The sequence below is a fragment of the Eschscholzia californica genome, unplaced genomic scaffold, assembly GCF_041429995.1.
Source record: "Eschscholzia californica isolate CP2 unplaced genomic scaffold, dmEscCali1.0.p SCAF_1, whole genome shotgun sequence".
Lineage (NCBI taxonomy): Eukaryota > Viridiplantae > Streptophyta > Magnoliopsida > Ranunculales > Papaveraceae > Eschscholzia > Eschscholzia californica.
Genome location: NW_028238198.1, coordinates 84,789,286 through 84,817,269, shown reverse-complemented (window position 1 = coordinate 84,817,269; position 27,984 = coordinate 84,789,286). Strand labels below are relative to the sequence as shown.

Here is a 27,984-nt window from a genome sequence, read left to right as displayed (position 1 = left end):
ATGGCTAAATCAGGTTGATTTGGGATCCATTTGATTCTGAAGACTCGAACGAGTCAGATTTAACAAGGTTCCAAAAAGTTTTCTTTAAACGATAAAATTCAAATCCTGATCTCAACAGTAAGATTCAAGCCCTGATATCCCGAGCGACAGATACTTGTGTTTCCATTCGACTAAAATGGGTCGTCAGCCCGTCACCAACACATTTTGGAATGACAATCATGTTATAATGAAATTCAAGATTTATAGATTAAAAAAACATTTTGGAATGACAATCATGTTATAATGAAATTCAAGATTTATAGATTAAAAAAAAAAGTGTTGCCAAGACTTAAAAATGAGATTTTCTTCTTTCTTTCATTTTCTTTCTTGCTTTGAACTCATATACAACATTCTGATTCCTACTGAATCAGAAAAAACCATGATTTTCATTCTCTTTTCCACCCTTTCTTCTTCTTCTTCTTCTTTTCCATCTAGAATTTATACAGTAAAGACAGATAAGAATGCCACAAAATCTTACAACCAAAATGGGTATTTTAGAAAGACTATTTCTGCATAAATATAATTTTCACTGCTTCTTGGCCAATGTCTTCCTTAATCCCTTCACAATCTTCCCGAACCACATCAAGTTCATAGTAGCCAGCACTGACGGCACCACAAAAACCAAGAATAGTCCTACTGCATGCATCTGCTCGACCTGTAATTCACCGAAAAAACAAAAAAAAAAAAAACATGATAATCAGACATTTTCGTAGGCAAAATATAATACCTCAATTCCGGAATGAACACGGTGAAGTTCAAAATGGTCATGGCAACAGTATCTCGTAGAGGAAAACGAATCTTGGAGATTTATCTTATACGGATGTTTTTTTTCCGGAGTTAGTGGAAGCCAAGTAGTTGGCCTGACTAAATGTTTTACGTTTCCCCCCATATAAATCAAAAAGAAAATGAAGAAATAAACAAAGAAAAAAAGTGGTATCTGGTGTGAGGGGAGGGAGGAGAACTAAATTGAGTTCATTTCTCAAACTCGAGTCATGCTCGGGCTAGGCATGAGCCTGAGCAGAGCCATTAGTTACTCAGGTCCAACTACCAACCATGGAAGTCCTTTTTCTTGGCAGACACATGATTGTATTATAGTTTTTCGTGTGACCATTTTGTGCTTCAATATAATATTTACCTCTTCAAGACCTCAGATACGATACTAATATGAAATCTATTTCATGAAAATATTTATGGACTTGATGAATTGAAAAGTGGAGGTTAAGCTCCTTACCTGATGATAATGCAAGTAGACATGGTAAAACAGGTAAACAAAGAGGAGAACCCTGGCAACCTACACGAGCACGCCATTCACGTCAGTTTGAACAAACCTCTTATGCATTATAAACCAAAGAGAGAAAAGAAAGAAAATTTGCTTATTTATGGAAAAAGTGAATCCCATTTTGATAGCATTAATTAGAAGATGGGGATATAGCAGATGAAAGAATACGACTAACCAGCCAGGACAAAAATATAACAACTCCATTAATGAGATAAGCCGTTGATCTTTTCATACCGGCGGTATCAAGGTACCTTCACCAAATTACCGGAAATCAAAGGAAAAACAAAATGATCAGAAAACAAGCATAAAAGAAACCCACGTAAAGTAACTAATTCATTTACCATCTCAAATTAATTCCAGGAGTTGTGGTCTCTGAGATCAGAACCATATATGTGTAAAGCTGCCCTTCCCCGGACACCATAGAGTATGCTACAGCAATCAAAGAAAGGAAGTGATGGAGAACCTGCAATATCACATTCAAGTTGAGCCATCTACTACCTTCAAAGTTCCACACAAGAACATTGAGAAAACATGTATTTAATGTTTATCGTGTCGAAATCTTTTTCGATTTTCAAGTATCAAACACAGTTTCAGTCAAAATTGCTAATCCTAAAATGTCCATGAATGAAAGGTGACTAATACGCTACTCTTGTATTGTAATATACTTACATACTCCATTCCACCTAGAGAAGGGTACAACCAAAGTATCATTGCAAGGTCCGATATGAAATATCCAACGGAAACCTGTCAGAAATTGAATGAAGTTTACAATATGGAAAGACTCCTATGCTATACAATACGAATTTAGTAACCGCCACCAACAGTGGCAATATCTTTAGAGCTTTAAAAGAATATCCCTACCCCCAATGCAAAAGTTGAAAGTGGTGAACTTCGGAATGTAACAAAGCCAGCATGTCGACGGTCAGAGTATAGATCTGAGAAGAATACCAAGTACAATGACATTGAAGTGATAAAAATAGCATGAAGAGTAGAAATGCCCCTGCAAAGAACGTAAAATGGGACATAAGAAAGAGAAAAGGAGTCGAAAGAGAAAAAGATAAATTTATCGGGATAATGGCACGAAAGTACTCACCGGTTGTTCCACTCGATTCTTTGAATTTTTGTAAGAGTGGCATAAGTTTTGAAGTAAAACGAGCTTAACATCTGGGTAAGGTCATAAGCCTAAGAGAGAAAAAGAGATCAGAAACAAAAATAAAACCAGTACCGCCATATATGATACCATGGATGAGGAAAAGAAGACAATAGACCTTATCATTTTCCCCTTTCTTTAATCAGGAAGCCCTAATAAGTATTAGGTCGATATAAGTTCCTTGTTGTGAAGAAAAAAAGGTAAAATTGTAACTTACCATTTTGCAAGCAAAAATACCGCTAAGGACAGAAGTGTAAGGAATAACAGGATCTGCAAGTAAGTAATTCCTAACCAGCCCTTCAGCCTTGCTTTGGTAAGACTTGATCGCCATAACCGTCTTCCTAGAAACAGGCATTGTAACCCTGATCACATATTTGAATGCAAATTAATTACATTTCGAACTATTTCTTAACACAGTACAAGCAAAAAAGGATAAACTCAACACGGTAGTGTTAGTTTTCTATTGGTCAGAACAAGCTTAAAGAGCAAACAAGATAGAATTAGAGTAGACGTTTTTTAATAAGTGAAAATTTTGTCCATGTGGTAACCATATGCAATAACTCGACAAAATAAGTGAAATCTCCTCCTTATTCCTCCCCATTACCGTTCCAATCAGATGATCTGCCCCTTAAGTATAACATTACTTTGTTAAGGACAATGTACCCCCATTCAAATTAATGCACCAGACATGAGGTTTGGCACCAAAAAACTAAAAGATGACTCCAACTCATTCATACTCCAAAATACATGTTTATTGCCGAGACTACGAACTTCACGTTGGGTATATTAGTGTTCCTGATAATATTCCTTCTTTAATTAGGATATTTAGCTTTTAATCTTTCATAGGAGGTATACGGTATATGTTAGTTAGATGTCTTGGCTTTCAAGTATTTCTCTTTCGGAATACTACAGCATTATCTTCCTTCTTCCTATTTAACGACTTTAGCCCACAGTTAAGAGGCTCACTAAAGGAATAAAATGAGCAAAAATAAGAAAGACGAATATACTAGGGATCCCAAAAATATTAACTCCTCACGGCCGTCAGTTGACTCAGTTTGTGTCCGGTACTCTTACTATAAATAAAAAGTATAACTTCTGCATCTAAAAGAGATAGTCAGGCAGAGACACGTGCTTACAAAACGCGGTATTACAAGGTTTTAAAAAACTATCGTATCATACGCCTCGAGGAGCGCATCGAGGCGAGGCAGTCCCGAGGCGCCTCAAGGCGTACGTTTTTGTAGGTCAGAAAAAAAAATGCATTATTTTTAGTCATCTTCTTCTACTTTTTTTGTTGGTTGATGGCTTGCTGCAACAAGTCAGACTCCCTCTACTTGTTTAGTCATCTTTTATCTCTTTTACTTTTTGGCAAGTGCTTCTCTCTATACAATTTTGAGTCCCTGACTTCAACTTTTACTACTACTGCTGCTAGCCTGCTACATGTACCACCTTCTATCTCTTCTTCTACTTTTACAAGGAATACTTTCTAGTTTTACTATTTTTCAAGTTTTAATATATTTTATGGTATTTAAGTACGAAAACTTGTTATAATATATTTTTACATAGTTGATGTCATTATCTTTAGCAATTTTCTTTTTCGTATTTCATGCATCGAGGCGTGCCTCGAGGCACCGCCTCGCCTTGTGAGAGCAAACCGCCTCGAGGCGTAAAATCGTATTTTCAAACCTTGCGCGGTAATACCAAATAATAACTGCATAGTCGTCTTGTGAAAACATAAATAAGCAAAAGTGCATCACATTTAACTTACTGCTAATGCTTTCAATGGTAAGTGACCCTTTTAGTAGCAATCATGCAAACAATTCCTATTACCAAGAGAAAATTAGTTAGTAAAAGTTTAGGTACAAACTGTTCAGATATTAAGACCGTATACTTCATTCCATAATTTCAAGGCAACAAAACTTTGAAAACGACAGTTCATCATCATAAGAAGGGAATTTAGGCCAAACTCATATGTACAATTTTTAATCATTTCATGAAGTAACTCGGTCAAATAAGTAATAACTCGCGCATTTATTTGGTAAGCCTACCACATTAGTCTGAAATTAAAGTGAAGCTATGATCAATATGAATTTATGCAATGTTCATCCAAATCCCCCACTGCACGAAGTTTTTCAAGTGAATTAACTAAGAACTACGATATAACAAAGCCATTCGTTGTATTTTTCAAAAACCTCTATTAACAATTTAAACAAAGCACCATCTTAAGATGATATGAGTGGTCAAATGGAACACATTTCACTGGTACAAACAAACTGAAATTGCTTGACAACTTATGACAATTGTACAAGAACGAGTACCATTAGTAAGTCTTTTTTATGGTAGCACCGTCCTAATTACTTTGAAGTTTCCTTTTTCTTCGCAAAGTTCTTCGCCAATTATAACATCTGAGACACCATACCTCTACCAACAACAAACAACAGCGTAATATTATAGGCCACATTCAAACACAATAATTTTGAGTGAACCTGAGTCTATCAGAAAGATAGTAAAGTTATTTCCTTATAAGAACATTTTCATAAAGTAAATTAGGGCTGATAAACTAGAGACACCCAACCCATATCATCAATCAATCTTTGCAAAAATGGATCAGATCAAAACAAAAAATTGGAGACTACCCATAAACAAAATCTATGCAAAAAGCTGTTCCAGATCAAAAACATTTAACAACATGAATCAATTTGTTTACGAAATTTAGTACTACCCATTCAGCAAATATTGGAGAATAAGCAGTCAATGGGAAAAAAAAAAGTAAGATCCTCCTCACCTCTCTATAAAGGAGATCTGAATAGAAACAAGAAACCCCAGAGAGAGATGAGAGTCAGATTGAAGAAAATGATAAAATGGGTGGTCAGATCAAGAAGAAAACCAGAACCCAGATTAAGGATAACATTGGGAAGAAAGGGGGTATGAGTGGTGATTGGTTGATCGATCTGATAAGAACCCAGGAACCATAATCGGTTGAGATAATGTTAAAAACGTGATGGGTAGGATAAATGTGGTACCTTTGTTTTGTTATATTGATTAAGGAAGGTCTGAGTCTGAGTGGGTTGTCTTCTTTGTTTTGGTTTAAGTTTCGTTCTCTTCCCATCTTCCATCCATGATTTTCTTTCTTATTTGTCCTTTAGGAGAGATTCTTCTGGCAGACTGGTTGGTACTTGTGAATTGTGACAGAGGAGAGAGAGAGAGAGAGAGAGAAGCCTTATTTTGCTTGGAATTTCATCAAGGATTCAAGATGGGTTTTTTGGGGCAGAAATTCGTTGATATTTGTTTCCATAATAACGCCTTCCATCAAACCATTTTAAAACCAAAGTGGTGTTTGTGTCATGTTAGATATCAATATCTTGCAAAAAGATTTGTCTCATGTAATTTAGGCAAGTTAGACACTCCCTTTAAGCCCATGAAGTCGGTGTATCTAATCCTCGTGGTTTACTATCAAGATTTATCTCATGTCATTTAGGCAACATACAAAGTAAATATTATAATAAATTTTAGCTTTCTTCACTTGAAGTTTCTCAGCTAAAAACAAAAACTTTTGTGACGGTGTAGGTTTTTGCGTTTTGCCGAAACTTTTTTCTGTTTTTGATGTCTAGGCTCAATCTTTAACACTTTAAGGGTTTCAATATTGGCACGGGTTCTCACAAAGTCATCAACAAAGACATCTCAAAATACTCCTTCATCACCTGCATAGGCTCTAGCCCCCTCCCTCAAGTGATAAATTTCATTTAAATATTTCGCGCAAGTACATTGAAAACATCTCAATGAATATAACAGATTTGAACTATTGTTAAGAGCTCAAGCGAGTCCTTTTGTGACAAATCTCCCTTGTACCGATGTATGGAGGAGGTTGGAGTCAGGGCACCGGTTATGCGGAAATCAAAATCTCATAAACTACAATGACAAAAGGAAATGATACATGCTTTCTCGAGATGTAAAACATAAAGAAAAATTCAAACGTAAGCTCCTAAGCAGAGGGAGGAGATAAGGGATCTGATCGTGTGTCTGTTGAAGAATGAGCCGACGACTCATTGATAGTGGCTTGGTTAAAGTCATGATTAAATTTCACAAATAATTCGCAGCGGCCACAACAGTGAGATTCTAGATTCAAGGCAAATTTGTTTGTATATGTGGGTGGTCCGTTTTGTGCTAATTAAATTCAAACATATTGTTTAAGTTGTGTTTTAAGCACCAGGACTAAACGAGTGTTCTACACCAACTACGTTATAACAAATAAAACTTACAAAAATTATACAACAAGAATTCAGAATCAGACGTACCTTTCGAAGGAGATCTGGCTTAAAGAAATTTCATCCAACGGACAAATGAGAAAATTGATTGGTAAAGAGTTCCAAATTATGTACACAATGAAGAAACTCAACTCAAGCATGCTCAAGTGGTCAACACATTTTGTTAGACTTGTTTGGTTAAATTTGGGAGCAAAATGGTGACTTGGTCACATTATAAGGTCCAAATAAGAATAAATCCATAGATTTTGTTACTATAAAATTCAAGAAGGAGCTCAAACATCGTTCCCGATTTTTCTGGTAATCTATATTTCTCTTCAAGAAAGTTCCTTCCTTTCTTCTCCTACAACTGCAACTGGTAACCCTTCTTGATGCCTCTCTCTCCTTCTTTTTCTAATAATTTAGGGTTTTAGTTTCTCATACAGTTTCTATCTCGTTCTGCCATTTGGGTTTTTTATTGGGAGTTGAAAGAATTATCTGAGGTCACAAACTGTGGGTTCTTCTCATATGTGTTGAATTTGATATTTTCTGCCTTTATTTTCAGATACCCATTTCTAATATGAGTTTTGTTTTATTTGAATTCATAGAATTTATTGCGAAGTTGTTTTGAATTAGGGTTTCTAAATTGATACAATTCAAGCTCATTATTCGGTATATAGGAATTCCTTATGAAAATTAACTGATTGATTTTAAAATTTAGTCTTAAACTTGACAAGTTTGCTCGATAATGGAGACACAAGATACTCAGATTTAAGTATAACCGACTTAGTGCACGTACCTACTTACCGATATACTCGAAACAATGTCAATTATGAAGCTTCATTAGTGGTGAAATCTGGGGTTTTCTTTTATGATGGTAACTGAAACTAATCATTTGAACATTTAGGTTATATATGTGCACGATTTGAGTGAATATCGAGCGTTTTAGGCTCCATTACGTGTTTTAGTATGTGTTGATGGTTTCAAGCATTAACTTGAAATTCATTATATATATATGTATAGTATGTATACGTTGCTCCATTTGGTAAAAATGATGTCTTCAATTTTGGGTTTTTGTTTAGTTTATCTTATACAAATTTGAATTTCTTTTAGCAGGGCAAATACTCAGTACCTTTCTCCAGACAGATAATCTTTGTAGTGGTTGAGTTCATCAAATGGTAAGTAAGACCTCCATAATTTATTGTTTTTATCTTATTGTAGTTGTCATTTGGCTTTAGAATTTGGAAAAGATGAACCTCTTCTTGGTACACTTCAGGCAGCACAGCCATGATTGTAAAAGGCAATCCATCCATTTTGATTGGATACCTTGATTACTGATTAGTTCGTTTGAAGCTTTTCTGCATCTCCTTCTCATTATCGGTTGTTACCATAATCTATATCTGGAAGTTCAATATTATAATTGTACTTGCTTCTTTTGGGAAGAAGGATTCTCTATATGGGAACCCAATTATATAACAATTATAGATAGGCTAACTTATACCTTTTCTCACAGGAAGCTCCTCTGGTAGCCGGTGTATCAGTGGCAGCAGCTGCCCTTGGCAGTAGATACATGATTCATGCATGGCAAGCATTTAAAACTCGAGCAGCTACTCCACGGATGCGTAAATTTTATGAAGGCGGTTTTCAGGCCGCCATGACAAGAAGAGAAGCTGCATTGATACTGGGAGTAAGGTACATCTCTCTCTCTCTCATGGTTCTTTCTTGCATTTCGGTCAGCTGGTTTGTTCCTCCACTGACTTTAAAACCATCTTTGCACTCCACATCTTCATCTAGTACTCCCACCTTATATCCAATTATTTTTCACACAAAATTTACCTTCTTGGACTATCTCAGCAAGGTTAACTAACTAGAAGTATGACCCAACATTAATTTGAAATAAAATTCAGTTTCGTTATGCTCATACGCTTTATGTTTGCATTATTCATACTCAAACCTACGAAGAACAAGTCTCAAGTTCAATAAGAATTATGAAAATTTGAACTTCGACTGACAATGTTGTATTGAATCATGCCCATATAACTTAGACCCTAGTAATGTTTTTCCCTAACAATCGATGATGGTCCATTAGTCTGAAAGTTTCTCTTATGTTTGAACATAAATTTCATGTTGATCAATTGAATAAATCCTTGTTCTTTGTGCGTATACCATATTTTTGGACATGTCGAATTTAGCCATGATAAGAACGTGTCCCTTCTACCCCGAAAAGGTGTATATTAGACTGTTGGTTTAACAACTGATTTTTTTTCACGTCGATCACTGTTCTTGTTGTGGTACTAAGAAATTGCTGCAGAGACTTAGAACTGTGGTTTGATAAATTTGACAGGGAACATGCAGTGATGGAGAAGATCAAGGAAGCTCATAGGAGAGTGATGGTTGCTAACCATCCAGACAGTGGTGGAAGCCATTATCTTGCTTCGAAGATCAATGAGGCCAAGGACATGTTGTTGGGGAAAACAAAGGGGAACAATTCTGGTTCTGCATTCTGAAAATTTTTTGATATTGTTTTTCAAAATTTGGAGATTGATCTTATTTGGAAGTAGTAAATGAAACATTTTCATGAAAAATGGCTCAACTGTTATAAGCTAAATAGTTACTGTCATAATTCCCCTTAGATGTGGGTGAACGAGTAGAGATATTTGATCTCTTCTATATTTGAATTATTCATTTAAAGGAAAAAAAGTTGCATTAATCTGTTATAATTTATACCTGGTTCAATTTTTGTACTTGGATCAGATAATTGATATTTTATGGCCTTATGGGTCTGAGCAAAATGAGAAAAAAGGCAGCTGTTTTGGAGCATTCAAAATAATATTTGCCTTTAATTTATCATTTCTACCTCATTACTCACAGCTTCTTACCAGCGTCAGGCAACCATTTTTCTCCCACCATCTCTCTCTAAAAAACTCTAACAGATCTGAGTCGACGAAAAGATATTCAAACGTTAAAAGCTGCCTGCTGCGAAAGCGAAAAATTGTTAAAACATTTTTTTTCGTAAGATCGATAGTTAAACTTTTTTTTTTGTTGAAAAAGCGCAAATAAACCACTAACACATACAAAACTCAGCAAATTTCTCCAAATTTTCTTTTGTCGCTGCTGTCTGCCCCATTTTGCTAATGCATCCACTGTGGAGTTAGCTGCTCTAGGGATATAAGAAGATTTGAATTCGGTGATTTCTATTTCAATTGTGTAATCTCTGATAAATGCTTTCTTGACTGCCATTGCATTGTGTAGTGTTGGCCATCCAGGAATGTAATTACGTTGAGGTTGTCGCTTTCAATATGTACATGTGTTGTGTTGAGCTGGATTGCCCATAGTAGGACCTTCTTAATAGCAATACATTCGCATGCTTCTGCCGTTTGACCTCTAGTCGTATCTGCATAAGCCGAAATGCAATTTGCTTGGGAGTCATGAATCACACAGCCCATTCCTGCTGGTTCTGAAAGATTTGTAAAAGAAGCATCAGTGTTAAACTTGGCAATCGAAACAAGAAAGAAAAAAAAGGTGTCATTTTGAAAACTGACATTTTTAGGTTCCTATTTGGGGAGTTGTCACCACTTAGGGACCGCAAAGAAATTAATCCAAGAGTTATAATTATAAACGGCTGAGATTAAATTCCCAAAAATTAATCTTGGTCGGAAAATCCCAAAAGTATATCTACCAGATTCGGATTTCACTCTTCCCTCTGCCGCTTCCGCCATTACCAGTCAATAGTAGCAACTCTACTGACTACTCTCCAGAGTCCAGGTTTCTCCCTCTCTCTACAAACTGATTTTAGGGTTCTTTCTTTTCATTTCCTGTTGTAGTAATACGTATGGTTAGGGTTTCCTCGTTAGGGTTTTAGGTAACAATATAAAAGCATCAAGGAAATCTAACTTGAACAGTTCTCTCATTTCTTTGAATTATCTTAGTATTAAGTTGATACTTAATGCCAACTGGTTACATTTTGCTTTTTATTAGCATTGGTTGCTGAAAATTAACGCCATTTTCTGTTGTGAAACTTTCTCTTTTTAGGGTTTCTGCATTGTTGTGTAACTGTGTTCCTGCTTAATCATGGCGAAATACGACTTGACTACACGAATTGCTCCTAACCTCGATCGACATCTTGTCTTCCCTCTTTTGGAATTCCTCCAAGAACATGAGCTTCATCCTAGTGATGAAATCCTCAAAGCCAAGATCGAACTACTCAGCCATACCAACATGGTTGATTACGCCATGGACATACACAAAAGCCTCTACCACACCGAAGAAGTCCCACAAGGTTTTTTTCTGCTCAACCTTGTTAATAGACATATATGCAAATCTTTTTTGATACAATCTAGGTTATGCGTTTTTGTTCTTAGTTGGGGTTTGAATAATTGAAGGTTTTGATTTCGTGTTTTTTGATAGACATGGTTGATAGGAGAATTGAGGTAGTCGGGAGACTGAAAGCTCTGGAAGAATCTGCCGCCCCATTGATTTCCTTTCTTCAGAACCCTAATATGGTTCAGGAACTCCGTTCTGACAAGCAGTACAATCTTCAGATGCTGCAAGACAGATACCAGGTAGTTATTTCATACTTGAGACATTCATAGGTTCTTCAACTTTTCGATCGACAATAATGGGGTCGCTTGTTGCAGTATTTTCTCCTATCCAAAATTTACTTTCGCTAACACCTAATCACGAAACTCACTTTTTGGTATGAACAGATTGGTCCTGAGCAGATAGAGGCTTTATACCAATATGCCAAGTTTCAATTCGAATGTGGAAATTATTCCGGTGCAGCTGACTTTCTGTATCAGTATAGATCGTTATGCACAAACAGTGAGAGGAGTTTGAGTGCATTGTGGGGAAAGCTTGCTGCTGAGATACTAATGCAAAACTGGAAGGTTGCTCTTGAAGAACTTAATCGGCTGAGAGAAATAATTGAATCAAAGGTTTGTGTTTCTATAGCCATTTTCTTTTACCTATTTACATGTATTCAGGCTGTTGTTTCCTGTTGCATTGTTTGTTTACGTACTGGTATTTTATGGTTTGCAGAACTTCAAGTCACCATTAAACCTTCTACAGAATCGTATCTGGCTAATGCATTGGAGCCTCTTTATATTTTTCAATCACGAAAGTGGAAGAAACGGAATCATTGATCTGTTTCTCAATGATAGGTACACCGTATGACCTATACCTTATGCTCTGTTAGACTTTTTGGTCCTTTCTTTTTGTCATCTACCATCCATTCTCTTCTTGTGGATGTCATTTAATTGCCTAGGCCCGTTCTCCTACATATCGAAATTGGTTTGAACTTTGAACATTTCATGATATGTTTATATACCTTGATTTTTCGTTGTTGCACCTGCTATATATGATAAGAACTTTGGCAGGTATTTGAATGCCATTCAAACAAATGCACCCCATCTCTTACGCTACTTAGCAACTGCATTGATCATTAACAAAAGGAGAAGACCTCAGCTTAAGGAGTTGATTAAGGTCATTCAGCAAGAGCAGTCCTCTTACAAAGATCCTATCACAGATTTCTTATATTGTTTGTATGTGAATTATGACTTTGATGGTGCACAACAGAAGCTACGTGAGTGTGAGGAAGTAAGTTTTCTCATCTCAAGATTTTGAATTGACATCTTTTCTGATTTTCTTTATATCCAAGATGCTATATCCATATATTTGCACTTAAACATCTGAGAAGGGTTAACACAAGTGACTAGTACTTTTTTATTGTTTCTTGTTCTTGAATATCATTTTGCTTGCGATTGTAAAATTGTTTAAAGGTTGGGAAACCATATCCAATATTAACAACCAGTTTGCCTCGAAGAAATTGAATAGTTCATTAGGTCTCTACCTCTTTACAGGAAAAATAATTGGTTTAGGGGTGTCCATTTTAGTTAAAGTATGGGGTACAAAATAAGGGAGTTAGAGTCCAACAAAAACTCTAAAGGTATCACCCAGACTAGGTAACGTTTTAAGAAGAGCAAGATAGTTTGAAGTACTATCTCTTCGGTGTAGACTCTGGTACGCCGTGACAGAAATGCTAAATGTCGGTGTCCTTGTTGCGTGAATGATGTACAAGTCTATTCAGTCTTATTTAAGTTTGGCACTTTGCTTTGGCGAGGACCCAACCTCACCTGAATCGTAACTGCCCTGAGCCCAGCTGCTAAGGTTGGTCTATGGGACCATTTCTTAGTGAGTATATTTTGTAAAATTAGTCTAAACAGGTCTTACTGGAGACTCCAATGGTTGGTGCTCGATAGTCTAAAAACCAAATTAATCTATCGTTTTATTGGAGTATAGAACAATTTTGGAAGCTACGTGGTTTTCATTTTGTTTGGCTTATAATCTCTTTGGTTATCCTTTCATTTTTAGGTGATAATGAGTGATCCCTTTCTTGGTAAACAAGATGAAGAAGGAAACCCAAGTTCCGTATCTTTAAGGACCGAATTTCTTGACAATGCTCGTCTTTTCATCTTTGAAGCTTACTGCAGGATACATCAGTGCATCGAGATAGCGTACGTAATTTATTCTTCAGTATGAAGAGTCAGTCATATTCATGAATTATTTGTTCAGAATTTTATCGCTTCCAAAAATGCAAACTCCACTCTCTCTCGACTTCTCTCTCTAGGATCTTGACTAGCTATTTTTCTTATCAGAACACTTGCAGAGAAGTTGAATATGAATAACGATGAGGCTGAGAGATGGATAGTGAATCTCGTTCAGACTGCAAAACTTGAAGCTAAGATCGATTCCAAGTTGGGAACTATTGTTATCGAACCCACCCATCTTAATGTGTAAGTACTAAGTACCTGCAAGAAAAACAAGCACTGCTATTCGATTTGAGTCTTCTTCAGTGACATTGCTATGTTCAATATCCATTTCACATTGGTTGTGTTTTGTATTTACAGGTACGGACAGATAATAGAGAACACCAAGGCGCTCTCGTTGCGTACTTACAAATATGTAAATCTCGTGCTAGAATCTGGACAGGCGCTAGCTACTCGTTGAGGAACTTCTAGACAGACAGAAGATTGGGTCATTAAGCTAATGTTAACTGCTAGAAGTTTTTTTTAATACTAGAGGTATTGGAGGTAAGAATGTGAGATTAAAGGAGTTCAATCATCTTGCTAGAAAAAGGCATCTTTATGAACATAAAACTCAACCCATATTAGTATTTGTTTTTGTTCTTAACTACAGACCTAGTAGGCACCTTTGTGTTCTTCTATGGAAATTTTATTTTAAAAGAGTCTAACCAGTCAAATATGACTATGCTTTTCAAACAGTCCTATGAATATGAAATTCACTTTTTTTTTTCTCTAATAGGAAATTTACTTTCAAAAAACTATTGAAAATACATAAACTTTGATTGGTCACTTTTTTTTTTTCTTATCAAACATTTTAATAATAATAATAATAATAATATTCACTACCCATGTTGTATACGGACACAATATTTTGAGTTTCCAAGACATTGTCTATAGATCAAATGTCTTGAAATATCTATCTACAAGACATTTTATCTACAAACTAAATGTTTTGAAATGTGTGCAAGACATTTTGTCTACAAATTCAATATCTATAATCTATATATAAATGTCTTAAAATGTCTCGAAATATCTTAAAATATTTTAAAATGTCTACCCGATATTTTGTATTGACCTTCTAAATCACTATCCAGTACCCTCCCCAGGCCCTAGCCCCCTTATTTTGTCAACCATTAGAGCATCTCCAATGCAAAGCTCAAAAAAAATCTCTATTCATTATATGTGTCAGGTACCAATTGAGATTCCCACTCCTACGTGGTGTTAATAGAGATCTTCACTTTTTTGTTGTCTCCATTCCAAAACTCTATTTCTAGAGTGTCCTCTTGAGATATCTCTAATTGTCTAATTCATCAATATTTGATTTTCAACCAATAGAAATCAAGTCTTCTATATTTTCTAAAATAACTAATTATTTGATTTTCAACCAATCCAAAACTATATTTTCTAGAAATAGAGTATCCTCTTGAGATATCTCTATTCCACTCTTGACACGTCACCCAAATAGAGTGTTGCATTGGAGATGATTTTTAAGAAAAAACTCTAAAAACCTTTCATAGCACTAGGAGTTTTTAAGATTGAGTGTTGCATTGGAGATGATCTTAAATTAAATTCAAAAAACTAAAAAAAACCTACAAGCTAGATTAAACAAGTAATACCTCACTGGAGACAGCAAATGAAGTTACAGACTGAAAAAACCGAAACCCTAAAACACAAAAAAAAACCTACAAGAAAGACTGAAATTCACACCCCATTTTTGAAGTTACAGACTAACAAATGAAGACCCTGAATGCATGAACCCTAAATTTGTTTACTTCGTACTCAAAAACCAAAGCAGGAGTACTAAAAAAAAGTGAAAATGAGAGAGAGACCTTCAGAATACGAGCATCATCACAAGGTCAAAGAAGAGAGATTGAACTAGAGAGAGTGAGAGAGAGGACGAAGGAAGAAATGGATTTGGAGGAAGATAACGAGCAGCAAACAATTAAAAGGATTCAGATTGAAAACTACTATTATTTTGAACATCAAGATTCTTCTCATAGAAAGAGAATCGATTCTGATTTCTTAAATTTTCTCTCCACATGTTCCATTGCTGCCGCTTCTAGAAACCCTCACTCCTCCCATCCTTGACCCCCCTCTTCTCCTTCCCAAATTCATTCTTCTCTTCTCTGTTTCTGAGTTCCAATGGTAATGGATGTATTTATACCCAAATCCTCCCTCTTCTTTTTATTCCACCCCACTCCTTGTTTGTCCCTTTACCTAGATCCACCCTAAAATGTCATATTATGGTTACACTCCCCTTACATCATAGTAGTATATGTCATCGTCCTGTTGCCCAAGTGGTTGAAAATATTGGCTTAAGTTCCAAAATCCTGGAAGTTCCAAGTTCGATCTCGCCCAAGTGGTTGAAAATATTGGCATAAGTTCCAAAATCCTGGAAGTTCCAAGTTCGATCTCCAGATCAGTAAGATGGTCTTCATAGTTTATTGAACTTGAATTATTAAGGTATAAATAGGACACTGTTGATTCCCCTCCCATAGAATTTTTTTGGTTGTGTAGTTTAAAAACAGTTTCGTACTTTGTAAGTATAAAAAAAAAAGGGTTTCATTAGCATCCAATTAAAAAAAAAGGGTATCGGTAAGTAGACATTAGTGGTGAGGGGTGTCGCTAAATTGTCCAAATATTAACTATAGAATTTATTGCATAATTGATATATCTATAGAATCCTTCTTGACATGTTAGGTTAGGTTTCCTTGTTACCTCTTTCAGCAAAAAAAAAAAAAAAGTACCAAAATAACAAGTTATGTTATAGGAAGGAAACCTAACCTAACAACATAAACTTATGAGAAAAAGTAAGACAGTAAAAGAACAAATGTGAGGCGGAGAATTCCCTTCAAAGATCTTAGTTCATATGATCATCTGATAAAATACAAAAGGATCAATTATATAGAGCCGACGACACTTACAAAAGTACAAAGTGAACCTCAACATATCAGACGTAAATATAAACACTACAAAAAACACGAGAACATGACAACTTTCTTAAGGAGAGACAAAAAGAGAACCAAAGAGTACGAGAAACGATTTTGTAAAAACCAAAACTTAGTCATGGGGCAAAACTCTCAATATCTCCACAACATTGGTTTTGCCACGACAAAACTGGATTCAATCAAATATGGTTTTCCTCTTCAACATTGGCTGTTTGCCTTTGTGTAAGAGTAGAGTTTGAGTATTCTGTACTGCTTATAGATGATGAAACGGTAGGAGTTGGTACCTCTGGTTGGCTCCTGAAACTTTGAGAATCGAGAAAATTGGGTGCTGCGGGTGGTCCGGGATGTTGATGGGCTTGAACCCCTCCGAAAACTTGCATCAGGTTGTCCATTAAGTTGGGGAAAAAAGTTGATAAAATAGAAAATATTGCCGAGAGCTGCACTCATAGCACGAAATGCCACTTAGATTTTCTTCATATCATGCAACACAAGTGACCGAGAAGTAACCACAATTTGACTATCTTTATTATCTTACTACTTAAAAGACACCGTTAATTTTACTAATATATTTCGGAGGCCTTCAATAGTCAATCTAATATACCAATTATTGATATAATAGTACTTGGTTATCAAAGAGAATGTGAACATTCCAAATTCTGAATTAGAGTTGGCAGCTTATATATGAAATATGATACTACTAGACTCGAGCTCTGGTTCTAGCAACTAAGAAAAGAATGGTTCTAAAAGGACTCAGCAGACTATATTGAGCCTTGTTTGACACTTTTCATCATATCTAGTGCTGAAAACTTGAATGAAATCGATCATGACAAAAGTAGCCTAAGCAAACAGTTCATCAGCCTTACTTGCGAATAATAACCCACAAAGACCAAGAAGAAAAAAAAATGAAAATATGAAGTATACTCACTGTGCCGTTATGGAATTCTCCTGCTACATGCTGTGCCCATAGTGCTTTTGCTAATAAGAATATAACGAAAGAGAGCAAAATGTACAACGGATTCCTGTTATATCACCAAAGAAACGCAGGTAATATCTATGGTAAATTGGTTGAGCATTCAATAAGCTACAAAATGGATAGTGAAAGCATAACAGTGAAAGTAGAAGGGCGATTACTTCAAAAGGAGCATGATTTCATTAAACCCAAGAATAACCATAGCAAGAATTGCCCATGGAGGAGGTATCCAATTGTGACTGCGCTTATGAGCTACCTGAAGAGAATAAAACACCAATTTCCTGTAAGCAAGGTATACAAAAGTTCTGCACATACTGCATGAGGAACAACATCCTAGCTTATTAGTTTCCAACAAAGGACTAAGTCAGTTATACATGACAAACTTATGGAGCCTTTATTAGGAAATTAAAGGAATGAAATTAAGAACTATTTGCCGTTTAATCCAAGATAAAAGTAACCAAATAAATTTATTTATTTGCTACTTAACATGAATATTGGTTCGGTTATCGGAAGCCGACCAACTACATATAAGATGTCGGATTTGGTGAGAGGAAAAGGGACGTAGCGGGGAATGGTTGCAGAAATACATATATCCACAGCAAGATTCTGTGCAAAGTTCATATAATATATCGACAAAAGCGCAAGTACTAACAACAAGCAAAATGTAAAACTAGTACATGGAAAAACTTATGTACCTGTGCAGAAACAGCTTGAGCGACAATATATTCTGTTTCTGTTTTGAACCGCCTCCATAAAGACTTACACTGCACTGGTGTAATCAGAGTATCCTTCGAAGGTATCTGATACAGATAAAGGCCAAATACGGATTAAGTATGAGACAACATACATTCTAGCAGTAACTAGACAACAGCTGTACCTCTTCCCATTCGCTTGAAGCAAGCGAATCTGCAGAGACTTCACTGCTTGTTCCCAGACCACTAGATGCCACACCTTTTCCATCCAAAAGTGAACACCGTAATAGATTCTCAATGTTATCTGGTTTCTCATCCAAGCGAATGGCAGCCATTACAGATAAAAGCCTCACAGACTGTAACAGGATAACAGGATCTTAGTAAGACCACAACTGTCAAAGATAGCATAGGGCAACTAAATCACACCGAGTTTATATATGTACGCATGATTCCTGCTTAATTGTTCTTGCTCTTTCACTGGGTTCATTTTTTAGGTCAGTTGTTATTGTTAGTCCTTAAAGCTTCCACCCTTTCTATATCAGAAAATATCTTTCAAATATACATGGACCATCCTCATTTCTAGTGGAGCACAGTAGAACCATCCAGAACTGATGCTGGATGAGTTGGCCAGAAGTTGATATAAACATTTGATAGGTATCAGACTCAAAATCGGTGCAATTTACCGCTGTGAAGGCGTCTTTAGTTATTTTCCTGATGTCTTCTCTTCCAGTCCAAACCCTTGGCATTGAATCCTTGTCATGGCTGAAGACTGCTGAAAATCTGAAGAATAATATCCAAATTCCATAAGATTGAAAGAAAAAACATTCAAGCAGTTAGTAGTGGCTACCTGTCCTTCATATGAATCATAATCTTTCCAGCTTCTTCTCTAGCTTTTTTCTCCACCAAGCTTTTCGCGAACTCCCGAAGATTCTGAATCATTTTATCAGATGTTCCTTGATCCAACTCGGAACCAACCAGGGCAGTAGAAAAGTCAGGTAGAGCAGTCTCAGTTTCACGCTTCAGAAGTTTTCTTATTAATGCCCATGTGTCTCCTCCAGAAGCTTCAAACAGAGATTCCACTGGTTCAGCAAGTGCTCTGGTAAGTTGCTTCTGTAAGTAAAAGAACCATAATTTCCCTGAGCTTAACTAATTCATAGTTTTACAATCATCAAACTAGTTCATTGTGAAACATGATATCTAGATTAAAACTAAATAAGGAAACAATAGCTAAGTACATCACCTCATAGTTGGCTACCAACTCTGATAGTTTTGCACTACGGACGGCTGTTGTATGTTCTTCTATGTCCCGACGAACCTTCTCACGGGTCTTTGAAGTATCCCAGTCAGTCTGCTTAACGGCAGCATCTAGAAGGCAAAAAATCAGTTATTGAATAGATCACTATTATACTCTTAGTTTCAACAAATACCATATATTCTAGTAGCATATCAACCCAAACATTTCTTCCCATCAGTTTACCGATATTCTGAATAATAGGCATTCAAACCATGTGTACTACAAGCATGCAGCATGAGCAGATGCACATATCATGTGTGAGGTGAGCTAAAACAGGTTTAACAGATGAAAACTTTACCTGCACATCCTTGATCAATCTCAAGCATAGAAGCTTCAGTACAAGTCCTCACTGACGCACCAAATCCTTCTCCTCTGTTTAGCAACTGCTCTAGTGCATTCTTATAGTTATCAAGAACGTTAGCACGTAAATGTCCCAATACTGTTTGGAATGCAGGGTATACAAACTGCAGAACAGGTAGGTGATAGCTGTGAGAAAAGCATCAATGCACTCACAGGAAATAAGAGAATAGGGTAAATATCCTCTACACGGACCACGGTGCAACTTTGTTACCGTCTCTCTCTCTCTCTCTCTCTCTCTCTCTCTCTCTCTCTCTCTCTCTCTCTCTCTCCCTCTCTCTCTCTCTCTCTATTCTATTCACACACTCATGCCACTTGAAAAGTATATTGGTAAGCTATCACTGCCAGTGTCTGACACAATCTATAACAAGCTTCTTGCATCTTAGGCTATTGATAGTTTGGAACGTATTAGAGAAACACAAGCAATACAGAAGTACAGAACACTATGTCAAAAAGATGAGGGTTCTAGGATATTTAAATTTTGAGAATGTTGACTTACGTTCAACGCCTTCGATTCAAAATGCTGTCGTTTTGCATTTCTTACACCTTCATCGAAGTAGATAGCTTCCATATCATATCTGCGGAAGAAAGAAAATAAATTAACCAAGAAATAATCACCAAATCCAATCATTCAGGATATGATCCGATTAATATAATCTAGAAAGCTGACAATGCCATCACCACCATTAAGAGTGCTCTATTCAAAGATCCACACTATTTGGTGCTACAAGCAAGAAAGTGATACTGCAAGAACAGATATGCTAACTACAAGTCTATTTAAACATTAAAGCAGACAAGAAAATTGGCTCTATGCTTTACTCGAAAAGCAGAATGGCCTAGTTTTTCATTGCTAAAACAATAATTTTGGAACTAGATACTACTTACTCAGAAAGATAAGTATCTAAAATTGCGCTGAGTTTTTTCCCGAAGCCTGACACGGGACCGGTTTGAGCAGCTACCTCCAGTTCCAACCAACCCTAGATTATGTCAACAACTTCTCGTGAGGATCATTTCTTTCATGTACCTGTGTTAGAGTGGCTGCTGGAGTAGTGACTAGTGCATACCTCATCCGTGGTCAAAGAATTGAACTTTTCATTGGCAATTTCTTCGCATCTAACGGTCGCAACCATTACCTATATAGCAAAGATAATATGTGAAACAACCCCAGGCCGGGAAAATTATTCTTCTCACTGAAAAGAACGGCATGTAAACCTTGTGAGCAGGAAGGTCAAGGTCCTTATTCTCTCGGATAATTTTCCATATCTGTTGTGCACTAAAAGAAAATCCTGAAGCAGGGACAACGCCCCTTCTATCACCAGCAAGCCCCCCTGGAGCAATAGAATGGAAAAACCTATTCCGTAATTGCTCGACCTGAGTATAACAGAGACAGAAAAATGTAAATTCTAAACTTTCTTAACAACATTTCTATTTCTATCAAAAGACAATATCCATCATCTTTTAATTCTCTTCAACAGGTACAAACATCAATAAAAACGGCCACCTAAGATAAGGTTTCTATGTATCAGAGATTATGCTTGAACATTTGTATTCTACTAAGTACCTGTTCTTTAAATTGCTCTTCCTTCTCCTCATAGCTGGATAAGGCTGTAACCTCCAACTTCAGGTCAAGAAATTATTTTAGAAAGGGACGACACAAAAACCAATAAATTAAAAGAGCACTAATATTCTTTTCCTTTCAGCCAAACGGACTTACGTTAAAAAATTCACTGAGCGGAGTTTCCTTGTGAACCTCGGGCTTGGGAACACCATCCCATATCTGCAAAACTTTTTTAAATGCTTACCAGTACAATAAATATCTGAATAAAACTGAAGCTAGAGATCACACAGGAATAAAAGATAGAATAGGTACCCTCTGGATATCTTCTCTTAGAACAGGTTCCAAATGCTCCAGTGGAGTCTAAAAGGGAATTTCGATACAGATTTTCAGAAAAGAAAATTACAACGACTAATAGGAGGAAGTTCATAATAAATTTGTTGGAAGTTAATGATTGAGAACCTTTGTTTTATCACGAATCACAAGTAGCAGAGTCGTTTTGCGCGGACTAAACAAACGCATCATAACCTACAAAAATTAAAATAAATTAATAGACAATATCATTAGGTTTGGGACCATGAATAAATTACAGAATCTTTGTGTACAAGCTCATTCCCTAGAGCGCTGAGTTAGACTAAAACATTAACGAAAGGTACCTGAAAAACTGTTTTTAGAAGAGGTTTATTAGCAGCCTGCTCTCGACCAATATCATGGCACCACCTAGAAAAAGTATTTTTACTTTTTAGTAATTACTAACATTATCTAGACACAATATATTCCAGGTGAGAAGACTAGGCAGGAATCTTCCTGAAGCAGATACTAGAACAATTGTCTTGCGGACTTACATGTTTATAAGTACAATGTCTGAAATTGCCAAAGCAAAAAGAGCACTTTGTTTCTCGAATGCTGTATCGTCCTGAATATGATAACGAAAAGAAAACCCGTGAGATATTTCATCCGCAAAACACACAACGGGGATCCTAGCTCTTACAAGGTAGACGCATAAGGTCGAGATCCGACTTCATGCATGTGCCTCAAACAGAGAAGTTCGCAGATAGGGGTTGCGTGAGGAGCCCCTTAATCCTTGATGCAAGTAAGAAGGCCTTGTCACAAATCTACCTAATAGGTCCATAGGAGTATACCCAATGAAATTGAGAAATTCCCATGCCACTTTGTCTCACAAAATCTTTAACACAAAAGCCATTAAAGACAAACATTTTGGTCCCATTAAACAGTCACTCATGAACTAGACAAGCCTATATATAGGAAAGATAACAAAAGAAGTAAGTAACTGATTAGGCACATCACCTCCCCTCTTTCTCTTCCATCAGTACCCTCCAAATCCATGGCAATTGTGCAGGGCTCTATTCCTACACACTTGGCTAACCATATTCCTTTGGTGGTTTGACTCCTGCAATAAAACAAAACTGCATCATATTTCTAAAACTGCCAAGAAATAAACAGAAACTATATCCCTTCTGCATGATAAGTTCAACAAAAACTTAGAGGACCTAAGCCAACACTAAGTCACTAACCAGTTCATTATCTTCATTTATACTCTATCATCTAAACATAATTTCCCAAGACACGATGAACTAAAGTTAAGAATGAAAAACAACATGCTGCATAACTCTTCCCAAAATCTTTTTATCTTTCAAAAGCCCACCTACCCATCATTAGAAACGCCGGATAAAAAAGGTAGCACAAATTCGAACGGTTACAAAATTATATTTATGTTGCCTTTTGATGGGTTAAAACATAAAATACTTTCTAGTGTTTATTTAACGACTATATCCTATGATATAACCTGGCTCTTTTACCGACACAAATTGAACATCAGGGAAACCCACTTAATGTCATTTCTAATTTGTCAATGCACGCACCATTGAATTTGATTTTGACGAAAATATAGAAGCTTAATATTTAAGAAAGAAATACAGTATAAAACTAGAGTTCCGAGCAGGTGCAGTATTTCTTACAATCTTCAAAGAACAATAAGATGCTTACCTTCCTTTGAAGGCATCCATTTCCTTAAAATTGGTTCGAAATAGATGGTTCATAAGGGTGCTCTTTCCTGTTCAAATCAATATACATTATACATAACATAATCATACACAGGATTCCTCGTAAATCTTAACCAAAAAAATTGTAGCTTGATTTTGCTTTATTTAATGTTTTCATTTGTATCTATTAATTCTTTGAAGAGGCTATATTAGGTAATAAATGAATAACGTATAGGGTAGTTTGATTCATGGCCTGCCTGAAGTTCTTTGTAATGGCCTGTCTAGGGTTCATTCTAGTGGCTTTTAGGACAGTTTCGTGGCAATTACGCGCATATTCCATTCTTCTATTGTACCAATATCATACAATGTAAAACATGATTGTATGACATGATGTAATTATTCTTAAGATAAAATAATTAAGCTTTATCCTAACAAAATGTATCATTTGCTAATACCTAGAAATTCTATCAGACTGTGGTAATCAATGGGAACATAAGATGAAGATCATAAAGAAAAACATCTCAAAACCTAAATCCGAATAATTTTACCGCTGCTTTGTGGCCCCATAATGGCAACAACTGCATAAGAAAGACCACATTCAGCAATCTTTGCGGTTTTCATGAAATTATCCAGACCAGATATATTAAACTCTCCATCTCCGTCGATCAATTGCGTTGAACAACACGCTTCGTTTTCTTCCATCATCACAAAATTAAAGAACCTAAACCAATTACAACAATATGCAATTAATCAAAATCTTCAAATTAGGGTTAAATGAAGAAGCCGAATACATTTCTGCAAATTGTACTTAGAAAAAAAAAAAGAGACCTGAAAAAAGTTCCTAGATAGAGAGGGAAAAAGATAAGAACGGAATAGAATGAAGTTTTCTAGGGTTTCAGAGTGGGACTCGGCAGCACTAGGTATCCATGGTTAAGTGACGCTGGAACATCCATTTTTTGATTTTCCCAGATCCGACGGACAATGAGAGAGAGGATTTCGTTCTGAAAATAACTGAATAATAATGGTTTGTTCAACCATTACCGAACCTCATCGCAATTTGCGCGGGAACGGTGAAACTTCATAGCGTCCTCTTCAAGCGTATGTCTGCTCCTGTTAGAGCATCTCCAATGCAAAACTCATAAAGATCTCTATTCATCATATGTATCAAGTTCCAATTAAGATTCTCACTCTTAGGTGGCCTTAAGAGCATCTCCAATGGGAGCTCTATCCCTCCAAAAAGTACAACTTTTGGAGGGATGGAGCTCCAAACCTTCTCCAATGGTTCTCCAAATCTCCAAAGATTTGAAGAACCATGAATAGTACTTCTTCATACATGAAGGGGCACTATTCAACTTCTCCATATGAGATGGGACTTTTTATTTGGTCCTTTTGCTTTTATGTGTTTAGTTTAAGTCCTTTAAATTATTATTTTAGTCCTAATTTATTGTATAAGTTCTTAATTATTCATTTTAAGTCCCTGCTTTAATTCTTTTTTGTATTAATTAAGTTTCATTTCGACATATATTTTAATTAATAAAAATAAAATATATTGTAATTTTGTTTTATAAAGATTAACATAACTAAATTTTCAATAATAGAAATACATAGTACAACTCGGAAACTAAGACAAAATAAACTGAAAACTACGATAATTCTACCAAACATCTTTAACAATTCAAAGATTAATCAGTTATGTGAAGCCTCACCTTTTCTTGCCCACAAATGGTCAATCAAAGCATCTCGTAACGCATAATGAGCCTGATTATCTCTAATCTTCCTGTGTCGAGATAAAAATTATTGAAAACGTTGAGTCTCATTCTCAGAGATATTCACACTGTGAGGAGATGTTCCATATAAATTCTTACCTCCATATTAATGAAGAAGTTTAAGTAGTGCAATGTATTTTTTTTTTTATCTATTTTTAGTTTAATTTTCTTTTCATGCAATCTTTTTTTTTATTTGTTTTTTTCTAATATATTAGTGATTTTCAATATAATTATTGTCTTTTTTAATTTACTGTATATGTAGTAAATGAATTTTTGTTTAAATGTTAGATTAAAATAATGTAGTAAATGTTTTGGAGGAGTGGATAGAGATGGAACCATTGGAGAGCCCCTCCAAAATTGGCCCCAAATTTGGAGAAGATGGTCATTTGGAGGGGCATTTGGAGAACAACCATTGGAGATGCTCTAATAGAGATCCTCAATTTTTTTTGTCTCCAATGCAAAACTCTAAACTTATCTTATTTGCTTATGTGGCATAGTTATTTTTGTCAATAAATAATTAGTTATTTTAAAAATATAGAAGATTCGATTTCTATTGGTTTAAAATCAAATATTGATGAGTTGGACAATTAGAGATATCTCAAAGAGGACTGAGATATCTCTATTCCACCCTCAACACGTCATCTTAGAGATCCAAACAGAGTGTTGCACTGGAGATGAGTTTTAAGAAAAAACTCTAAAAATCCTACGTGGCACTCAGAGTTTCTAAAATTGAGTGTTGCATTGAAGATGCTCTTACGGGTTCATTTCTTGGCCCAATGTCGAAATTTTCTGAATTGCCCGGATTCAATAAGCATTTTCAAAATCTTGACAATGTATTTTGTTTCGTTACATTTTTGCCTTGCTTTATAGCCTCTTATTTTTCCTACTCTCTCGATGAGCATTTCAACAAATTTCCCAACTTAATATGGCCAATACGTATTGTTGAATTCAACACAACCTCACCAATATTCTACCTTAATTATAGATCCTGTGAGAAGATAGTTGAAATCTTAAGTTCTAATAGAAAGCTACACAATTTAGGAGGGGAGATTTTATAGGGCCCCTCATTTTTGTTAAAAGACCTCCCCTCATTGATAATGTAGCAAGTAAAATGATTCATGGGGAGACCTTTTAAAAAAGGGTCCGTGGGTATATAGACCAAAATAATATTCAAAAAAGGTTTATGATCCGATCTTCCCAAAACATGGATATTTAGTCGTTTTACATTATGGACATAATAACCCATTCTTTATGAGAGAACTACCGTCCATGTCCCTCCTACAAAAATCACGGGATTTTTTATTTTCCAGGGTGAATTTGGAATGTTTCTAATGTGGGCGTGATTTAGGGGATTTAAAGCAATTAACGTATAAATCCGAAATTTATTTATCTATATCTTCTAACCGTTTTGGAAAGCAAATCTATTTCCAAATCAATTTACAACAAATCGTAACCAAATCAATTTTCTCTCTCTTTACAGATTTGGAAACCAAATCAATTTTTTCTCTCTTACTATGTAAATTTTTTTCGATTCAAATCAATTTTCTCTCACTTAACTTTCAGATTTGGAAATAATATATTTTCTAGGATCAATTTAGTGTGATTTGGGGGTTAATATACAAAACATATATATCACTTTCTCTCACTTAACTTTCAGTTTTGGAAATAGTATATTTTTCTGGGAACATTAAAGCAACATATGTTTTCGTTTTTACTCATACATAAATAAACATAGAATACAAATTATGAAACAAATACGTAAATTATGTATTATTTATGACGAGAAACCGTCATTTGTCAAGTATACAACATAATTTATCAAATGTATGTGGGTCTTGTTCAATAAATTACACATAATTTCTTTTACATTCATCCTTTACATTCTGTTACAAAAAAAAAGTACAAAATCTTCTTTGGTTCAAAAATGGTGCCCATCCATGTACTCTCCATTAGTTTCGTTGACTCACTTTGATTTGATGATTCGCTTTGAAATTTCATCTGGTATATCAAATCTACACACATAAATACACATACATTAAAGAAAATAATATTATATATTGTATTATAAACTACATGTACAGTTTCGTAAATTATATACAATGTTTGTCAAATTTTGACAACATTTGAAGATTTTGAGTAGTTTGGTAAACTTATCAAGGCTACTGTTGTGGGTGAAAAGTACACGTAATGGTAAATAAATAATACATAATTTATGTGCACTTATACATAAATTATATACATAATGGTAAGAACATGAAGATATACGTAAATTATATATACATTATTGCAAAGTACACGAGATTTGATAGTAAAGCGAAGTATTTCTACTAATGAAATGAGTACTGTTTTGGTGTTAAAGTACGGGTAATGTTCTATAAATTACCCATAATTTACTATGAATTGTGGTAATTTACGATACAATACATGTACTATAAATTCTGTTATGAGTAACCGTACGAAAGAACAAATGTTTCATAAATCCGTACGGATTGAAAACCAGATCTGAAGAAAAAAAAATGAGAATATCATTAAGCTTAAACTACAAATCTAAAGATATCTGCTATGATGATTGATTGCAATAATGTCAAACTCGAGTTGAAGGATTAAACATTAAGATAAAAAACATAAATAAAATTTTAAGAGAGAGAAAGAAAATAAACATCAGACATTCGATTGATGATTGATAATCTGATCTCACGAAATATCAGAAACAACAGAAGATTAAACATAGATCTAAAGAAACATGATATTATCACTGGATGCAAACATAACATACTAACTTTGAAGGAATCATTGAATAAGGAATAAACATAAAGATCTTAAGCAGTTATGAAAATTTTAGAGAGAGAAAATAAACATCATACATTCGAAGTTAATGAATTAGTAAACAGATCTTATAGATATGTATCATAAATCTGATACGTTTTATAATAGAGCGAAATAATTAGGGTTTTAGTTATAAGAAGAAATATTAGATATTAACAATGGTGTTTATAAAGATTTCGAAAGTATTAAACCTGATAAATGATGAATTTGGACAGCAATATAATGTAGAAGAAGAAGATTTTCTGAGTTTAATGGAGGTTTGTCAACTAAATCGGTTTTAGAGAGA

General features: G+C 35.3%; 4 protein-coding genes across 13 annotated transcripts; 2 read left to right on the top strand and 2 right to left on the bottom strand.

Annotated features, from left to right (window-relative positions):
* Window positions 1-328: 328 nt before the first annotated feature.
* On the bottom strand, window positions 329-5,843 carry LOC147570341 (uncharacterized). Of its 6 annotated transcripts, none has more exons than XM_086656924.1 (11): window positions 5,489-5,792; window positions 4,784-4,886; window positions 4,234-4,288; window positions 2,686-2,830; window positions 2,412-2,500; window positions 2,180-2,318; window positions 1,988-2,062; window positions 1,660-1,781; window positions 1,494-1,569; window positions 1,271-1,330; window positions 329-694 (listed from the first exon to the last, which is right to left on the bottom strand). In XM_086656924.1, the coding sequence occupies exons 4-11, from the start codon at window positions 2,821-2,823 to the stop codon at window positions 566-568; spliced, it is 828 nt and encodes a 275-aa protein (XP_086513050.1). In that variant the 5' UTR covers window positions 2,824-2,830; window positions 4,234-4,288; window positions 4,784-4,886; window positions 5,489-5,792; the 3' UTR covers window positions 329-565. The 6 variants fall into 6 exon arrangements, with proteins under 6 accessions (XP_086513050.1, XP_086513047.1, XP_086513049.1 ...); XM_086656921.1 differs by having other exon boundaries at window positions 5,251-5,758; XM_086656923.1 differs by lacking the exon at window positions 4,784-4,886 and having other exon boundaries at window positions 5,489-5,843.
* A 995-nt stretch (window positions 5,844-6,838) lies between these two features.
* LOC147570340 (mitochondrial import inner membrane translocase subunit TIM14-3-like) lies at window positions 6,839-9,416 on the top strand. Of its 4 annotated transcripts, none has more exons than XM_086656907.1 (4): window positions 6,839-7,085; window positions 7,820-7,884; window positions 8,220-8,398; window positions 9,051-9,416. In XM_086656907.1, the coding sequence occupies exons 2-4, from the start codon at window positions 7,882-7,884 to the stop codon at window positions 9,211-9,213; spliced, it is 345 nt and encodes a 114-aa protein (XP_086513033.1). In that variant the 5' UTR covers window positions 6,839-7,085; window positions 7,820-7,881; the 3' UTR covers window positions 9,214-9,416. The 4 variants fall into 4 exon arrangements, with proteins under 4 accessions (XP_086513033.1, XP_086513034.1, XP_086513036.1 ...); XM_086656908.1 differs by having other exon boundaries at window positions 6,997-7,085; window positions 7,823-7,884; XM_086656910.1 differs by having other exon boundaries at window positions 7,075-7,219; window positions 7,823-7,884.
* A 788-nt stretch (window positions 9,417-10,204) lies between these two features.
* LOC147570339 (eukaryotic translation initiation factor 3 subunit E-like) lies at window positions 10,205-13,947 on the top strand. Its single transcript, XM_086656906.1, has 9 exons — window positions 10,205-10,471; window positions 10,739-10,985; window positions 11,114-11,268; window positions 11,413-11,640; window positions 11,744-11,865; window positions 12,082-12,301; window positions 13,076-13,218; window positions 13,360-13,497; window positions 13,612-13,947. Exons 2-9 carry the CDS (start codon window positions 10,778-10,780, stop codon window positions 13,709-13,711), a joined length of 1,314 nt encoding a protein of 437 aa, XP_086513032.1. The 5' UTR covers window positions 10,205-10,471; window positions 10,739-10,777; the 3' UTR covers window positions 13,712-13,947.
* Window positions 13,948-16,120: 2,173 nt separating this feature from the next.
* On the bottom strand, window positions 16,121-25,709 carry LOC147570338 (protein ROOT HAIR DEFECTIVE 3 homolog 2-like). Of its 2 annotated transcripts, XM_086656916.1 has the most exons (24): window positions 25,624-25,709; window positions 23,935-24,216; window positions 23,655-23,827; window positions 23,111-23,177; window positions 22,412-22,514; window positions 21,949-22,019; window positions 21,760-21,823; window positions 21,566-21,631; window positions 21,419-21,466; window positions 21,263-21,325; window positions 21,110-21,166; window positions 20,761-20,919; window positions 20,613-20,681; window positions 20,434-20,525; window positions 20,048-20,126; window positions 19,490-19,655; window positions 19,138-19,262; window positions 18,745-19,007; window positions 18,581-18,677; window positions 18,083-18,253; window positions 17,901-18,005; window positions 17,367-17,461; window positions 17,161-17,254; window positions 16,121-16,672 (listed from the first exon to the last, which is right to left on the bottom strand). In XM_086656916.1, exons 3-24 carry the CDS (start codon window positions 23,809-23,811, stop codon window positions 16,415-16,417), a joined length of 2,469 nt encoding a protein of 822 aa, XP_086513042.1. In that variant the 5' UTR covers window positions 23,812-23,827; window positions 23,935-24,216; window positions 25,624-25,709; the 3' UTR covers window positions 16,121-16,414. The 2 variants fall into 2 exon arrangements, with proteins under 2 accessions (XP_086513042.1, XP_086513041.1); XM_086656915.1 differs by lacking the exon at window positions 25,624-25,709 and having other exon boundaries at window positions 23,935-24,310.
* Window positions 25,710-27,984: the final 2,275 nt, after the last annotated feature.